Genomic DNA, 17,924 nt, shown 5'->3' on the forward strand with positions numbered 1-17,924 from the left:
CTGGTTGGCAATCAGTGTTCCGCAGGGGTCGATGCTGGGCCCGCAACTGTTCACGATATACATTAGCGATCTGAAAGAGGGGACTGAGTGTAGTGTATCTAAGTTTGCTGATGACACTAAATTGAGTGGAAAAGCAAATTGTGCAGAAGATACGGAGAGTCTGCAGAGAGATGTAGAAAGATTAAGTGAGTGGGTAAGGGTCTGGCAGATGGAATACAACATTGGTAAATGCGAGATCATCCACTTTGGAAGGAAAAATGAAAGAGCAGATTATTATTTAAATGGTGAAAGATTGCAGCATGCTGCTGTGCAGAGGGACTTGGGAGTGCTTGTGCATGAATCACAAGAGGTTGGTTTGCAGGCACAGCCAGCTATCAAGAAGGCAAATGGAATGTTGGCCTTCATTGCGAGAGGGTTTGAATTTAAGAGCAGGGAGGTTATGCTGCAACTGTACAGGGTACTGGTGAGGCCACACCTGGAGTACTGCATGCAGTTCTGGTCTCCATTCCTTGAGTGGAGGTTCACCACGTTCATTCCAGAGATGAGGGGGTTAGACTATGAGGAGAGATTGAGTCGCCTGGGACTGTACTCGTAGGAATTTAGAAGAATGAGAGGAGATCTTATAGAAACATATAAAATTATGAAAGGGATAGATAAGATAGAGGCAGGAAAGTTGTTTTCTCTGGTAGGTGAGACTAGAACTAGGGAACATAGCCTCAAGATTTGGGAAAGTAGATTTAGGGTGGAGATGAGGAGGAACTGCTTTTCCCAGAGAATGGTGAATCTGTGGAATTCTCTGCCCAATGAAGCAGTGAAGGCTACCTCAGTAAATGTATTTAAGACAAGGTTGGAATTAAGGGTTATGGGGAAAAGGCACGTAGGTGGAGATAAGCCCATGGCCAGATCAGCCATGATCTTATTGAATGGCGGAGCAGGCTCGAAAAGCCAAATGGCCTTCTCCTGTTCCTATTTTTTCATGTTCTTAAATAGTGCAAAAAATGGAAATAAAAAAGCAGTGAGGTAGTGTTCTTGAGTTCAATGTCCATTCAGAACTCAAATTGCTGAGGGTTAGAAGCTGTTTCTGAATTGTTGAGTGTATGCCTTTAAGCTTGTGTACCTCCCCCCTGATGGTAGCAAAGAGAAGATGGCATGTCCTGGGTGATGGGGGTCCTTAATGATGGACGTCACCTTTCTGAGACACTGCTCTTTGAAGATGTCCTGGATACTACAGAGGCTAATGCCCATGACAGAGCTAACTAATTTTATAACTCTTTGCAGCTTACTTCGATCCTGTGCGGTAGCCTCCACCACCGCCCCCATGCCAGACAGTGCTGCTGCCTGTCAGAATGCTCTCCATGGTACATCTATAGAGATCTGCGTGTGCTTTTTGTGACATACCATATCTCCTGAAGCTTCAAATGAAATACAGCTGCTGCCTTGTCTTCGTTATGACTACATCGATATGTTGGGGCCAGGTTTGATCCTCTGAGATACCGACACCCAGGAAACTGAAATTGCTCACTCTCTCCACTTCTAATCCAGAATAAGAGGCTTTCTTGAGCTTTCGGAATAAGATCAGAGTCTCGTTCTGATCTAAAACGAGGCTTTCTTTACCCCAGGAAGAAGTAAATGGCCTGAACTCTGAAAACCCTACTGAGATTTTTCCCTGCTGTGGGTTTCTATAAATGGGTGGCTCATAGTGTTACGTTAGTGCAGCGCTATTGCAGTGCCAATGATCAGAGGTTTGATTCCCGCCGGCGTCTGTAAGCGGTTTGTACGTTCTCCCCTTGACTGTGTGGATTTTCCCCAGGCGCTCTGGTTTCCTGCCACCTTCCAAAGACGTACCTGTTAGTCGGTTAATTGGTCATGTGGGTGTAGCTGAGCTGGAAGAGCCTGTTACCATACTGTATCTCTTAAAGAAACAGGTCCTGTCTGTCCAGACTGGGGGCTGTTTGCCACTGAGTGTGATCTATTTATTACTTCCAAATGTGATTAGAATGTAATATGTTAACGATTTTCTTTGTGAGAAAAGTCAAGGGCAGGTCATCAGTCATTTCAAAAGAAAGTGTTTTTGAAGTGTCAGCCAAGTATTTAAATCCATCTTTTATAAATAAAAAGGTTATTTTAATATTTGTTTTCATTTGCTAGGTGCCGACCACCTGGTACAGGAGGTTCGGAACCTCCCGGTGCTTTAATACAGGCACCATTTATTCAGGTGAAGAAAACACTGAGTGTACTTTACGTTTAAAGTGCAAAACTGAGCCGGTCTTGCACTCAGAGCTGGTTCAGTACCATCGAGGGTTTTGACAGCAGTGAGAAAGGAAACACGGCAGCAAATTGTGCACAATAAGCTCGTGCAAACCACAATGTGATAATGAGCAAACCATTAGTCTGAGGAAGATTTAATTGCCGTTTAATACATCTGAGGCCGCAGACCAAACTGTGGTGTAATGTCTCAACCAGCAGACAGGACGTCTGATAATCCTGAGTTCTGTAGCACTTGAACTCTCAACCTCCTGAGTCCAGATTCCATCACTTACCAAATTTTGCAGTGGCTAATTAACCTAACAAGCTCACAATATTTAATTTATGCACTTTACTTGGTTTATTTATGTGTAATTTATCTGTAGATTTTACCCTTATATTTTTAAGTTATTGTGTGTTAAGTGTACTACTGTACTTTACACCCTGGTTTGGAGAAACGTTGTCTCGTTTGATGGTATACGTGTATATAGTTAAACGACAATAAACTTGACTTGACCTGCCTGCATGTCTTTCGCATGTTGGGGACAACCAGAGAACCTGCAAAAATCTGACATGTTCACAAGGACAGCGTGCAAACACTGCGGTACTCACCAACCGGCCGGCTTGCTGAATACTGAAATAGTTGGGAGATGGTGGGATGGTTTTGCCGGCCGCTGCAGAGTTGCAGATGTGTCTACAGCATGTGAAGTTGCTTCATAACCTGGATTTCTGACTTGAGTACTGTCTGGGTTGTGAGCAGTTGACATATAACCATATAACAATTACAGCACGGAAACAGGCCATCTCAGCCCTTCTAGTCCGTGCCGAATGCTTACTCTCACCTAGTCCCACCTACCTGCACTCAGCCCATAACCCTCCATTCCTTTCCTCTCCATATACCTGTCCTATTTTATTTTAAATGACAAAATCAAACCTGCCTTTACCACTTCTACTGGAAGCTCATTCCACACAGCTACCACTCTCTGAGTAAAGAAGTTCCCCCTCGTGTTACCCCTAAACTTTTGCCCCTTAACCCTCAACTCATGTCTTCTTGTTTGAATCTCCCCTACTCTTAATGGAAATGGACATGAATGGAACCCTGCCGTGACCTGAGGGCACAGAACAGAGATGAGGAGGAATTTCTTTAGCCAAAGGCAGTGAACCTGTAGAACACTATAGCACAGAAACAGGCCCTTTGGCCCATCTAGTCCATGCCAAACTTTAATCTGTCCAGTCCCATCAATTTGCACATGGGCTATAACCCTCCCATTCATGTACCTTGTAGGGTGATATAATTGGCGGAAACGTACATAATTCACAGCCACCAGCATTGAGTTAGGGTTCACTTTAAGAGACTGGCCTGACATGATGACGTCATTACGTAAAGTACTTTTAACACGCTTCGTGTTCAGGTTTTGGAGTACAATAAAAGAATTGTACTGTTTCTCTTAAAGATAAAATGTCTCTGCTGTTCTTTATTTGCAAAAGCCTACAACCTATCCAAATTTCTCTTAAATGCTGAAATCAAACCCCCATCCATCACTTTCCCTAGCTGTTCATTCCACACTCTCACCACCCTCTGAGTGAATTTCCCTCTCATGTTCCTCTTAAGCATTTCACCTTTCACCCTTAACCTATAACCTCTAATTTTAGTCTCACCCAACCTCAGTGGAAAAAGCCTGCTTACACTTCCCCTATCTATACCCCTTGTATACCTTCATCAAGTGTCCCCTCATCCTCAGTATTTAGGGCTGACATCATTCTTTTGGTTTTTTTATTGAAGGGACGATCTTTCACCCCCATCCCCGAATATGTTCAAGCAAGGGAAAATAAAGAGCAGTATCCCACTTGAGAGGTTCGATGTTTCAGGTGTTAAGTGCAAAGGTTTTCTGAAGGACTATTTTTGTTGGGGGCCTGACATGATTTACAGCCACTGGAATGAGCTTAGGTTACCCTTGAAAGAGTTCAGCTCACTGTAATTGGTGGCGCACCACAGAGGCAAAACAGATGAGATCAGAGGCAGCCGGAGAAGATGTTGAGGTCAGGTATGAGCTCACTGGAAAAATTCAAGTTTTCAGCCATAATACTTGACAGGAAACATGTTTTTGAAGATTTGGCCAACTGCAGCATAAATGCAGCTGTTTTCCGAGATCAATCATCTTCAATAATTAAGGCTAATGCATTCACAAAGAGATAAATTTCTGTTTATACTCTGACTGGGAATCTGTCATCACCTCTTAGTATTTCTGTCCTATTCATTATGGGTTTGTGCTCATTTCTTCAAGCCGGTGATTGGACTAGTGTGTTATTCCCAAATATCCGTTCCATCAGGAAGCTGGGATACATGAAAAGTAACGCACACGGAAAGTTGGAGGAACTCAGCAGGCCAGACAGCATCTATGGAAAAAGAGCAAACCGTCGACATTTTGGGCCGAGCCCTTTCTTTCGGACTCATGATGCTACTACCACTGCAAACTCTCTTCCAGGGAAGCCTATCCTGAAGAAGTTTAAATCTTCCCTTCAGTCCTGGTGAAGGGTCTTGGCCCTAAGCGTTGACTGGTTAGCCTAGCCTACTGACTTCCTCCAGCATTTTGTGTGTGTGTTGCTTTATGCATCACAGGTGTTGGGTGATGGGGAACTCGTATCTTCTGCTAAGATAATCAACCAGTTCCCTTCTGAGTACTCTGAACTCTGCTGGATCATAACTGTATGTGCTGTGTGGGCTATATATACTGTTTTTTGGACCTTGATCCCAGAGGAACGATGTTTCATTTAGCTGTATGCATGTGTATGGTTGAATGACAACAAACAAACTTGCACTTGAACTTGCCATATTATAAAAACAAGCATGCACTATCGAGTTTTTATATAGTATTTGTATATAGTATTTGGAGCTTATCAGCCAATTGAAAGATCTGGTGATGTAGTAGTTAAGTTACTGGACAAACAGCAGAATCCAGATTTGCTAGCTCAGCTCCTGCTCCGCAGGATCCAAGTTCAATAAACCTGAAATTAAAGAGCTGGTGTGATTACACCAGATTGTCATAAAAAATCACTGTATCATCTTTAAAGGATGAAGTTGGCTCCCTTTACCTGTCAGAAATCATATAAAATTCCAGATCCATCAAAGAGACCTTTAACTCCCTCCAGTTTGTGACAGACAATAAAAAAAAAACTGGCATTTCCTTTAGGCAGACAATTAATAGAAAAAGTAAAACAAATTCATTTCTGCAGATATCCGACAAGCCATTCCCCATCTGAACCTTCATCAACACGTGGAATGGAGTTCTTTTCCAAAATTCCTGCAACCTTTTTTAATATCCTGTTTGTCCACTGGCTTATTTCCATCACTTCTTGAATTTTGGCATATTTTTATATGAACCAATTCTTCACGTAATTCTGTGTAAACTGTTAACTGTGATGGTCTCTGTTGTTGTGCTGTGGGAGTTCCCATACACCCTCACCTAACAATGACCTATCATAAACACAAGAGATTCTGCAGATGATAGAAGTCTAGTGAAACGCAAGCAAAATGCTGGAGGAACTCAGCAGGTCAGGCAGAATCTGCGGAAATGAATAAACAGTTGATATTTATGGCCGAGACCTGCTGAGTTCTTCCAGCATTTTGTGTATGTTACTAACAGCAATCTCCCTCTTTTGCCTGTAATTGGGTGGAAGGTTCATAGTAGCAATATTGTGTAACATGACCAGTGAGTCACAATAGTGGAAGGTTTAAAAAAAACTGCAGATGATGGGAATCTGAAATAAAAACAGAAAATATTGGAGAATGTTCAGCAGGTCAGGCAGCATCTGTGGAGAAGTGAACAGTACTGATGTTTCATGTTGACACTCCTTCATCAGAAATTGGTAAGTGAGGAAATAGATTAGTTCTAAATTGCCAAGAGAGGGATGCATGCATAGAGTTAAAAATGCAAAATGCTGGAGGGACTCACTAGGTCAGGCAGCATCTATGGAGAGGAATAAACAGCCAACATTTCAGGCCAAGACACTTTATCAGGACTGAAAAAGAAGGGAAAATCAGCCAGAATGAGAAGCTAGAGGGAGGGAAGAAGACCAAGCTAGAAGGTGGAAAGTGAAGCCAGGTGGATAGGGGAGGGTGGGAATGAAGTAAGAAGCTGGGATGTGATAGGAGGAGCAGGTAAAGGGATGAAGAAGGAGGAATCTAATAGGAGAGGAGAGTGGACCATGTGAGAAAGGGAAGCAGGAGGGACGCCAAGAGGAAGTGATGGGCAAGTGAGGAGGTAAGAAGGGAGCCAGAGTGGGAAATGGAAGAAGAGGGAAAAGGGAAAAGGAAAATTTACCAGATGCATGCCCAGTGTTGGGTGATGGGGGTCTCCATTCTTTTGTTAAGGAAGCCCACCAGTTCCATACTAAGTACTCTGTACTGTCTTAATGAGCTAGACAGCCATTTCCTGACGAAGGGTCTCGGCCCAAAACGTCGACTGTACTTCTTCCTATAGATGCTGCCTGGCCTGCTGCGTTCCATCAGCATTTTGTGTGTGTTGCTTGAATTTCCAGCATCTGCAGACTTCCTCGTGTTCGAGCCATTTCAAAGGCTTGATAATGTAGTGGTTAAGATACTGGACTAACTCTGAGTACCTCTGAAGGAGTGGGCCCAGGTTTTGCTGGGGTGGTTTCATTGTTTATAGTGCTCTCTGATTGATAGGCTAATGGGGGCCTTCGGCAAGAGGGAGAGAGATTGAGGCAAGAGAAGAAACTGTGGAGAGACAGAAAAAACAACAAACAAAAGTACACGTAAAATCTATGAAATGCAGGCATTTTCCCCTCAGGATGGGTGAAACTAGAACTAGAGGTCACAGGTTTAGGCTGAAAGGTGAAATATTGAAGGGGAACTTCTTCACTCTGGAGTGGTGGGAGTATGGAACAAGCTGTTGGTGGATGTGGTGCATGCGGGTTCAATTTAAATATTTAAGTTTGAATAGATACATGGATGAGAGAGCTATGGAGGACTGAGGTCTGGGTGCAGGTAGATAGGACTAGGCAGGAAACCATGCCAGTACAGTCTAGACTCTATGACCTGTGAACGCTGTGAAACGGGGAGTGGTTGATGGAGATGGAAGTACCAAAGGGAATGATTCTTTCAGAGTACTGGAAGGGAAGGAATTGAGAGAGGAAGATGGTGACCAGTGATTGTATCTTACTGAAGATGGTGGAACTTATGAAGAAAGATCTGTTGAACGTGATAGAAAGGGTGGAAGATTGTAATCTACCAGAGTACAGGTCACACAGAACTTTGAACGCTGAAGCCAAGACAAGAGCCTCATGAATAAAAATAAAAACAGGAATGCTGGAAATAGGCAGCCTGTGTAGGAAAAGTAAAACAGAATTAGCATGACTAATTGATGACCTTTCACCAAAGTTGAATGTTGTATCAAGAACATTGTTTTGAGCTTGTCTGATCTCCAGCATCTGTGGTGTTTTGCTTTTGCACTTCAGAAGCTAACACATGAATTAAGTGCAGCACACGTCATCCCCCCCCCCCCCCCCCCGTTCCTCTTAATTACCCCTTAAACTGGACCAGGTTCAGGAAAAGAGAAGCAGTTGGACAGGGAGTGGTTGATGGAGATGGAAATGACACAGAGAATAATCCCTTCAGAGTACTGAAACAAAAGGGATTGAGAGGGGAAGATATGCCTAATGATGGAATCTTGTTGAAGATGGAGGAACTTGTGAAGAAAGATCTGTTGAATGTGCTGGAAGATCTATATGAGACACCTAATTCTGCTCCGATGTCTTATGTAGTTGGTAGTATTGATGTTTGAAGCTTTCATCTTTGCGTCTCACTTGACTTCACATTTTAAGTGATCAGCTATAGATTGATAGATAGATACTTTATTGATCCTAAAGAAAAGTACAGTGTTACAGTAACATTTCAAGTGCCCAGATATACAAATATTAGAAGAGAAGTATGAAAGAATAAAAAAAAATAAGCTGCCTCAAACAGTGTAACAGGAGGGGGTCATCACTTGCTCAGCTATAGGTTGACTCATTATAGGACATAATGGCCAAGGGTGAGAATGACCTATTATATCGCTCTTTGGAGCAGCACAATTGTCTTAGTAACATAACACTGAGAAATTCAACGTTGAAAATAACAACAATGTTATTTATTGTTATTTGTGTTTTAGTATTTGTACATTTTGTCTTTTGCACATTGATTGTGTCTTTCATTGATTCTGTTGCATTACTTTGTTCTACTGTGAATGTCTACAAGAAGATAAATCTCAGAGTTGTATATGAAGACATGTATATACTTTTCAAGTCAAGTCACTTTTTATTGTCATTTCGACCATAACTGCTGGTACAGTACACAGTAAAAATGAGACAACATTTTTCAGGACCATGGTGCTACATGAAACAGTACAAAAACTACACTGAACTACGTAGAAACAACACAGAAAAAACTACAGACACGAGGAAATCTGCAGATGCTGGAAATTCAAGCAACACACACAAAATGCTGGTGGAACGCAGCAGGCCAGGCAGCATCTATAGGGAGAAGCACTGTCAACGTTTCGGGCTGAGACCCTTCATCAGGACTCAGAAAAAACTACACTAGACTACAGACCTACCCAAGACTGCATAAAGTGCACAAAACAGTGCAGGCATTACAATAAATAATAAACAAGAGAATAAGCTCAGTGGAGGGCAGTAAGTTGGTGTCAGTCCAGACTCTGGGTATTGAGGAGTCTGATGGCTTGGGGGAAGAAACTGTTACATAGTCTGGTCGTCAGAGCCCGAATGGTTTGGTGCCTTTTCCCAGATGGCAAGAGGGAGAGGAGTTTGTATGAGGGGTGTGTGTGGTCCTTCATAATGCTGTTTGCTTTGCGGATGCAACGTGTAGTGGAAATGTCCGTGATGGCGGGAAGAGAGACCCCGATGATCTTCTCAGCTGACCTCACTATCCACTGCAGTGTTTTGCGATCCGAGATGGTGGAATTTCTGAACCAGGCAGTGATACAGCTGCTCAGGATGCTCTCAATACAACCCCTGTAGAATGTGATGAGGATGGGGGGGGCGGGGTGGGAGATGGACTTTCCTCAGCCTTTGCAGAAAGTAGAGACGCTGCTGGGCTTTCTTTGCTATGGAGCTGGTGTTGAGGGACCAGGTGAGATTTTCCACCAGGTGAACACCAAGAAATTTGGTGCTCTTAACGATCTCTACGGAGGAACCGTCGAATTTCAGCGGGGAGTGGTCGCTCCATGCCCTCCTGAAGTCAACAACCATCTCTTTTGTTTTGTTCATATTCAGAGACAGGTTGTTGGCTCTGCACCAGTCCGTTAGCTGCTGCACCTCCTCTCTGTATGCTGGCTCGTCTTTCTTGCTGATGAAATATATAAACTTAGATTTTTTTTTCGATTTAGGTTAACAGTCACCTCTGGCCCAATTTGCCCACAGCACCCTATTGCACTCAGTTAACCTACCAACCCATGGGAGGAAACCAGGGCACCCAGAAGAAACTCAAGCAGTCATGGGGAGAATATACACACTCCTTACAGACAGTGGCAGGAGTTGAACCTGGGCCTTTGGCGCGCTGCAGTAGCAGTACGCTAAACACTATGCTACCATGCCACCTGTGTTGTCAGATCTCCTTTGACTTTGACCATGAAGTGGTTGTGTCTGCACCAAGACACTGTTCTAAATGAGCTCAACAGCTACTTCAAAGATCTGGTGATGAAGTAAAGTCACTGGACGAACAGCAGAATGCTGACTCATTAGCCCAGCTCCTGCTGTGGAGGATCCTTGCTCAATAAATCTGAAATTTTCACTGATTATATTGTTTTTCTTTGTTCTACTGTGAATGCCTGCAAGAAAATAAATCTCAGGATAGTATATGGTGACACATGTGTACTTTGATAATAAATTTAATTTGAACTTTGAGACTGATTTAGTTTTTCTGTAGAAACTTGTATCACGAGCTGGGTTATTGTGATATTGTCACAGTGGTAGAGACATCCTTCTCAAATCCGTGGTTGCAATTAATGGGTAGCTTTGTGGGTTAGAGAAAGGGGTAGTCCCAGACATCAGCCAATGTTCTGAAATTCAAATTCCTTACCTTAAGTTCTGGATACAGTCTAACCTGGAAAACATTCTTTGAATTTCAGGGATTTACCTGTTGGATTTGATCTACATTGATTCTGCATATCCAGCATCGGACAGCATCATGGAGAATGAACAGAGGTCCAATCAGATGAACAACATTTTGAGGATCATTTCGGATTTACAAGATTCATTCAATTGTGGTGCGTATTTAACTTCTCTCACGACTTTTCCTTGCATGACCTCAGATCACTGCTGTCATTACTGAGCCTCTGATCCAACAGCAAGTGCTCTCAATATCTACTGATCCCATTTGAATTAAACCAAAGAATGATATGGTGTGTAACTTTATTTTGATCACACTGACTTCAGCTTAGTCTGAAGTTTCCAATGATGGACCTTGACTGAAGTTCCCAATGGTGGGCATTGTCTGATGCACCCAATGGCAAGCCTTTACTGAAGTTTCAGTGGTGGGCCTTGACTGAAGTTCTCAATAGAAGTGTTTGACTGAATTTGCCTGTGGTGCAACCTCCAGTGAAGTTCCCAGTGATGGTTTTCCAGCCAAATAGCTGTCATATTGTGGGGTTGACACATTCTGCCTAGAAATACACCCTCCAAGAGTCTTTTGGTTTCGAAGTACAGCCTGTTGTCCACAGACCACAGGCTGCACTTTCGGTCAAAGTTCAAAGCACATTTTATTATCAAAGTATTTATACTTTACATAACTTTGAGATCTGTCTTCTTACAGGCAGCCACAAAGCGAAGAATCCAAATAGAACCAATTAAAAACAAAAGAAGTGCATCCAAACACAGATCTGTACAATATTAAACAGGGTCTCTCAGCTCAAATGTCTCTTGCCACCAAAGATTGTTTTGTAAACTAGTGCTGTTTGCCTGCATTTGGCCTATAACCCAAGGCTTTCCTATCTAACGACCTTTTTAAATGATGTTAATGTACCAGCCACTTCCACTTCCTCTGGCAGCTCATTCCATATGCTGACCACCCTCTGGGTGAAGAAGTTGCTCCTCAGGTTCTTACTAAATTACTCCCACTCACCTTAAACCTAAGCCCTCTAGTTCTTGATTTCCCAACCCTGGGAAAAAGATCTTTGCCTAGTGACCTGAGCCCATGATTTTACACATGCCCATAAGATCACCCTAGATTCTCCTATGCTTCAGTGATGTAAGTCCCCACCTGCTCAACCTCTCTATTACACAGTCATTCAAGTCCTAGCAATATCCTTGTAGATCTCCTCTGCCTTCTTTCTTATAGCTGGGTTCCAAACGTGCTTTCACCAATGCCTTGTACAACTGCAGCAGTACATGCTGACTTTCAGGCTCAGAGATCAGATTAGACTTATTTATCACATGTACCTTGAAAGATACAGTGAAAGGTGTTGTTTGCATTAATAACCAACACACCCAAGGATGTGCTGGGGGCAGCCTGCACGTGTCACCACACATTCCTGTCCCAACATCGCATGTCCATAATGTTCAGCAGAACAACAGAGAACACAACAATGGACAGAGCAACGTCAACAAAACAAGCCCATTTCTCCCTGCCATCCACCCACCCACAAACCTACCCAGTCCTCAAACCCCAAGGCAGGCTGGCTTCCAAACTTCAGTTTACTTGCAGATTCACAGACACAGTTCCCCAGTGAACTCTTTAAAATTCATAGACTTGGGCCTCAATTTCTGGGCTTCCAATTGACCCTCGAGCTTCAATCTGGATTTCCCTTTGACCTTCTACACTCTACACTGTCCCGTACTAATTTCTAGGCTCAGTGTCCTGACTGAAGAAGGCCAGCATTCCCAATGCTTCTGCCCACCTTGTCTACGTGACATCATTTTCAGGGAGCAATGTGATTTTTCTCCTTGGTCCCTCTTTTGTACAACACTGCCCAGGACCCTAAATTTTACAGTGAAAGTCCGATCTTTTCTTTCTCTCTTTCTCTCCCTCTCTCTTCCTTTCTCTCTCCCTCCCTCCCTCTCTCTCTCCCTCTCTTATTCTCACTCATTCTCTCTCTCCCTTTCCCTCTCCCCCCTGCCCCTCCCTCTCCCTCTCTCATCCTCACCCCCTGTCACCACCAAATCTTTCCACGCATGTTCCTCTGGAAAGCCAGAAATGTTCATGAATCGTTACAGGCTCCACATCAATCCTGGGTGGCCAATGAAATTATTTCCTGTCATTCTACTTTCTAGAGAATAGTGGCTAGTCTGGCTCAGCATTCAGGCAAATCTCTCGCCCCATGAAACAGCATCATAAAACACAAACAAAATGATTGGAACCCTGTCTCCTGGAAGAGCCAGCTGTTTAGCTGAAGAGTCAGCTTCTCTCCAGCTGTTTAGCTTTGTGGTTAATTGTAACTGTGCTATCCACAATATCATAAAGCTGAAGTATCCTTCCTATATCTGCCTGGGCAAGGGGGCAATGAAGCAATTCTTCAATTAAAGAGGGGTTTTAATCAACCACACTGGTGTGTTGAAGGAACAGCTGAGTTTTGTCCTCAAAGCTGTTATTTAAGGAGTAACATCATTATTTATCCAGACAACGATGCTAAGGCATTAACTTTGACCCTTTCAGGCATTGTTGCAGCTGTGTTGCCTCCAGGAACTTCTAATTCTAGCAAAAGTAATGTTCTGAGCTTTGGTGACAGATTTTAATATCCTTAACTCAACCATTAACCCTTAAGTCTTCTGGCTTCTTCCCCTGTCCTTTAAAAGTTCAAAATAAATTTATCATCAAAGTGTGTATCTGTCACCCTGTGAGAGGTTAATTTTCTTGCAGACATTCACGGGAAAATAAAGAAATACAATAGAATTTACAAAATGTTATTTATAATAAAGACCGACAAACAGTCCTGATGAAGGGGCTCAGCCCCAATTGTCATCTACTTATTTATCTCCATAGATGCTGTCTGACCCGCTGAGTTCCTTCAGCATTTTGTGTGTGTCAATCCTTAACTCTTTGCTGCCCGTAATAAGAACACACGCATATTTTATACTAGGGCCTGCCTCTTGGAATCCTGAAAAAAATGAGGCTGCAGAGATATGATATTCCCAGTTCCCTTAATTCTGAGAAGATCCCAGTGGATTGAAAGAGCAGAAATGTGGTGTCGTTATTCAGGAATAGGATTGAGGCAGAAATTGGTAAATGGTTTATTATTGTCACAGGTACCAAGGTAGAGCGAAAAGCTGTTTGTGTGCCATCCAGACAGATCACTCCATACATAAGTTCATCGAGGAAGAACCAAATGCAGAGTTTTGTGTCACAGTTACAGAGAAATTGCACTGGGGGTACACAAAGTGCAAGGGCCATGGCAAAGTAGATTAACAGATCAGGAGTTCATCTTTATCTTACAAAAGCTCTTATAACCACAGGTGGAAGCTGTCCTTGAGCCTGCTAGTATGTGTTATCAAAGTTGTTGGAAATGGAGGGGAAGAGAGACTTACTGGGTGGGAGGAACAGGAAGTGTATACTGGGTCCATGGAAGGAAGGTATGTTCTTTTGTGATAGACTGAGCTGTGTTCACACTCCTTAGTAGTTTCTTACAGACCTGAGCAAAGCAGTTGCTATAACAAGCTGTGTGGCAACCCAATTGCAGGAAATGATAGACTAGTTACACTGATACCTGTTTTTGGGAGAAGGTTGGCAGCTGTACAGTACAGTAACAGGTCCCTACACTGACCATGTTCATACTGGCCTCTTTGCCTATCTGCCACTTTGTCTGCATTCAGTCCTTGTGATTGCCCAAAGGTTTCTTAAAGTTGTATCTGATGCCTCCACCACCTCTGACGAGTTCCAGTTATCAGCCACTCTCTGTGAAAAACAAAAAAACTTTTCCTCAAATTCCCTTTAAAAATCCGTCACCTGAAATCAATGTCCACTTGCTTCTGATTCCTGTAGCTGGAAAGAATTCACCCAGAGCCAAGGGTTTAAGACATAAGGTGTAAAGTTATAGAAGACTACAGTACAGCAACAGGCCATTTGGCCCATCTAGTCAGTGCTGAATCATTAATCTGCTTATTTCCATCGACCTGCACCTGGGCCATAGCTCTCTAGTCTACGTTCGGCACGGACTAGAAGGGCTGAGATGGCTTGTTTCTGTGCTGCAATTGTTATATGGTTATATATCCTACACATGCATGTACTTATCCTAATTTCTTGTTCCACCACTTCTGCTGGCAGCTTGTTCCACACTCACCACCCTCTGAATGAAGAAGTTACCCCTCATGTTCCCCTTAAATATTTCTCCTTTCACCCTTAACCCACGACTGCTAGTTCCAGTCTCATCCAACCCTCAGTGGGAAAAGCCTGCTTGCATTTACTGTATTTATACCCCTCTCTCAAATCTCCCCTCGATCTTCTACCATGTAAGTCCTAGCCAGGTTTGCCCTCCCAAAGTGCAACATCTCACATTTGTCTGCACTAAATTCCATCTGCCATTTTTCAGCCCATTTTTCCGGCTGGCCCAGATCCCACTTCAGACGTTGATCGTCTTCCTTGCTGTCCGCTACATCCCCAGACCTGGTGCCCTCCGCAAGCTTGCTGATCCAGTTTACCGCATTGTCCCCCTGATTGCAGATGTTAATGACAAACAACAACAGAGCCAGCACTGACCCTTGCAGCACACAACTAGTCAAAAGCCTCCAGTCAGAGAGACAGCCACTTACCACCACTCTGTCTTCTCAGTGTCTGTCCAGTTCACTACCTCATCTTGCACGTCAAGTGACTGGACCATTTGGACCAACCTCCCGTGTGGGACCTTGCCAAAGGCCTTGCTAAAGTCCATGTAGACAACATCCACTGCCTTGTCTTCATCAACTTGCATGGTAACTTCATTGACAAACTCTACAAGATTGTTTAGATGTGACCTATGATGCTCAAAGCCATATTGACTGTCCCTAGTCAGTCCCTGTCCATGTAAATGCTTATATAGTCAGTTCCTTAGAATACCTTCCAATAATTTACCCACTACTGATGTCAGGCTCACCGGCCTATAATTTCCTGGCTTATTCTTAGAGCCTTTCTTCAACAACAGAAGGTCATTAATGGTGCTCCACCACTTCACCTATGGCAGAGGACATCTTAAATATCTCTGCAAGGGCAGAGATCTGCACTAGCCTCCCACAGGGTCTGAGGGAACACCTTATCGGGCCTTGGGGAATTATCCACCATATTACCTCGAGACCAGAGCAACGTCATGCCAGACCCTCAAGTCCTCACAAAGATCAGGGTTCCCTAAACCTATTATCCTTGCATTTTATTCTGGCAGGAACCTACAATCTCTGTACTTTAAAAAAAATTAACTTTTACCAGAAAACAACCTGTCCCTATCCACACTTGCCAGATCCTGTCATCAAAGAGCATAGGAGTAGAATTAGGCCATTTGGCCCATCGAGTCTGCTCTGCCATTCCATTATGACTGATTTATTATCCCCCTCAACCCTATTTTCCTGCATTCTCCTTGTAATGTTTGAAGCCCTTACTAATCAAGAACCTACCTATCAACCTCTGCTGTAAATATGCCCAACAATTTAGCCTCCACAGCCATCTATAGCAATGAATTGCACTGATTCACCACTCACTGGTTAAAGAAATTCCTCCTCATCTCTGTTATAAAGGGCCATCCTTGGCAATTGTATGGATGACTTACAGCAGACTGAAGAACTTGAGTGTATAGACGTTAAGAAAGAGGATGTGTTGGAGCTGTTGAAAGGTATTAAGTTGGATAAGTCACCGGGACCGGACAAGATATACCCCAGGCTACTGTGGGAAGCGAGGAAGGAGATTGCTGAACCTCTGGCGATGATCTTTGCACCATCAATAGGGACAGGAGAAGTACCAGAAGATTGGAAGGTTGCAGCTGTGTTCTCTTGTTCAAGAAAGGGAGTAGAGATAACCCAGGAAATTATAGACCAGTGAGTACGACTTCAGTGGTGGGCAAGGTGTTGGAGATGATCCTGAGAAGCAGGATTTATGAGCATTTGGAGAGACGTAATCTGTTTAGGATAGCCAGTATGACTTTGCCGAGGGCAGGTCATGCCTTACGAGCCTAATTGAATTCTTTGAGGAGGTAAGAAAACACATTGATGAAGGTAGAGCAGTGGATGTAGTGTATATGGATTTCAGAAAGGCATTTGATAAAGTTCCCCATGCCAGGCTCTTTTAGAAATAATGAGGCATGGGATCCATGGGGACCTTGCTTTGTGGATCCAGAATTGGCTTGCCCACAGAAGGCAAAGGGTGGTTATAGATGGTTCATATTCTGCATGGAGGTTGGTGACCAGCAGTGTTCCGCAGAGATCTGTTCTGGAACCCCTCCCCTTTATGATTTTTATAAATGACCTGGATGAGGAAGTAGAAGGGTGGGTTAGTAAGTTTGCTGATGACGCAAAGGTTGGGGGTGTTGTGGATAGTGTGGAGGGCTGTCAGAGGTTACAGCAAGATATCAATAGGATGCAGAACTAGCTGAGAAGTGGCAGATGGAGTTCAACCCAGATAAGTGTGAAGTTGTTCATTTTCTTCGGTGAAGATAGAAGACAGAATGTAATATTAATGATAAGACTCTAGGCAGTGTGCAGGATCAGAGAGATTTTGGGGTCCATGTCGATAGGACACTCATAGCTGCTGTGCAGGTGATGGTGTTGTTAAGAAGGCGTATGGTGTTTTGGTCTTTGTCAATCATGGGATTGAGTTCAAGAGCCGTGAGGTAATGTTACATCTATATAAGATGCAAGCACGAGGAAATCTGCAGATGCTGGAAATTCAAAGCAACATACACAAAATGCTGGTGGAACGCAGCAGGCCAAGCAGCATCTATAGGAAGAAGCACAATCGACGTTTCAGGCCGAGACCCTTCGTCAGGTTCTGGACCCAAAACATCGACTGTACTTCTCCCTATAGATGCTGCCTGGCCTGCTGCATTCCACCAGCATTTTGTGTGTGTTGTTTGCATCTATATAAGACCTTGGTCAGATCCCACTTGGAGTACTGTGTTCAGTTCTGGTCACCTCACTACAGGAAAGGATGTGGATGCTATAGAGAGAGTGCAGAGGAGATTTACAAGGATGTTCCTGGTGAAGGGTCTCGGTCTGAAACGTTGGCTACTCTTTTCTCACGGATGCTGCCTGACCTGCTGAGTTCTTCCAGCGTTGTGTACGTATTCTTTGATCCACAGCATCTGCAGTTGTATTTTTGTGTTTACAAGGATGTTGCCTGGATTTGAGAACATGCCTTATGAGAATAGGTTGAGTGAACTCGGCCTTTTCTCCTGGAGCAATGGAGGAAGGGAGGTGACCTGGTAGAGGTGTATAAGATGATGAGAGGCATTGATTGTGTGGATAGCCAGAGGCTTATTCCCAGGGCTGAAATAGCTGACACAAGGGGGCATAGTTTTAAGATGCTTGAAAGTAGGTAAAAGGGGGATGTCAGAGATAAGTTTTTCACACAGAAAGTAGTGGGTGTGTGGAATGCACTACCAGCAACAATGGTAGAGGCGAATACAATAAGGTCTTTGAAGACACTCTTAGATAGGTACATGGAGCTTAGAAAAATAGAGAGCTATGCAGTAGTGTAATCCTAGGCAGTTTCT

The 17,924-nt window shown here is 43.5% G+C and overlaps 1 protein-coding gene and 1 long non-coding RNA gene across 7 annotated transcripts in view; one reads left to right on the forward strand and one right to left on the reverse strand.

Annotated features, from left to right (window-relative positions):
• Window positions 1-17,924, forward strand: part of ralgps1 (Ral GEF with PH domain and SH3 binding motif 1) — a 726,899-nt gene that overhangs the window by 513,142 nt on the left and 195,833 nt on the right. For all 5 annotated transcript variants that reach the window (XM_073052641.1, XM_073052645.1, XM_073052644.1 and 2 more), the window contains one exon: window positions 10,392-10,529. In XM_073052641.1, coding sequence (XP_072908742.1) covers window positions 10,392-10,529 — 138 coding nt within the window. The remainder of the gene's footprint in view (window positions 1-10,391; window positions 10,530-17,924) is intronic.
• Window positions 1-17,924, reverse strand: part of LOC140731193 (uncharacterized) — a 140,591-nt gene that overhangs the window by 3,643 nt on the left and 119,024 nt on the right. The gene's annotated exons all lie outside the window — the stretch shown is intronic.

The sequence above is a fragment of the Hemitrygon akajei genome, chromosome 7 (genome assembly GCF_048418815.1).
Source record: "Hemitrygon akajei chromosome 7, sHemAka1.3, whole genome shotgun sequence".
Taxonomy (NCBI): domain Eukaryota; kingdom Metazoa; phylum Chordata; class Chondrichthyes; order Myliobatiformes; family Dasyatidae; genus Hemitrygon; species Hemitrygon akajei.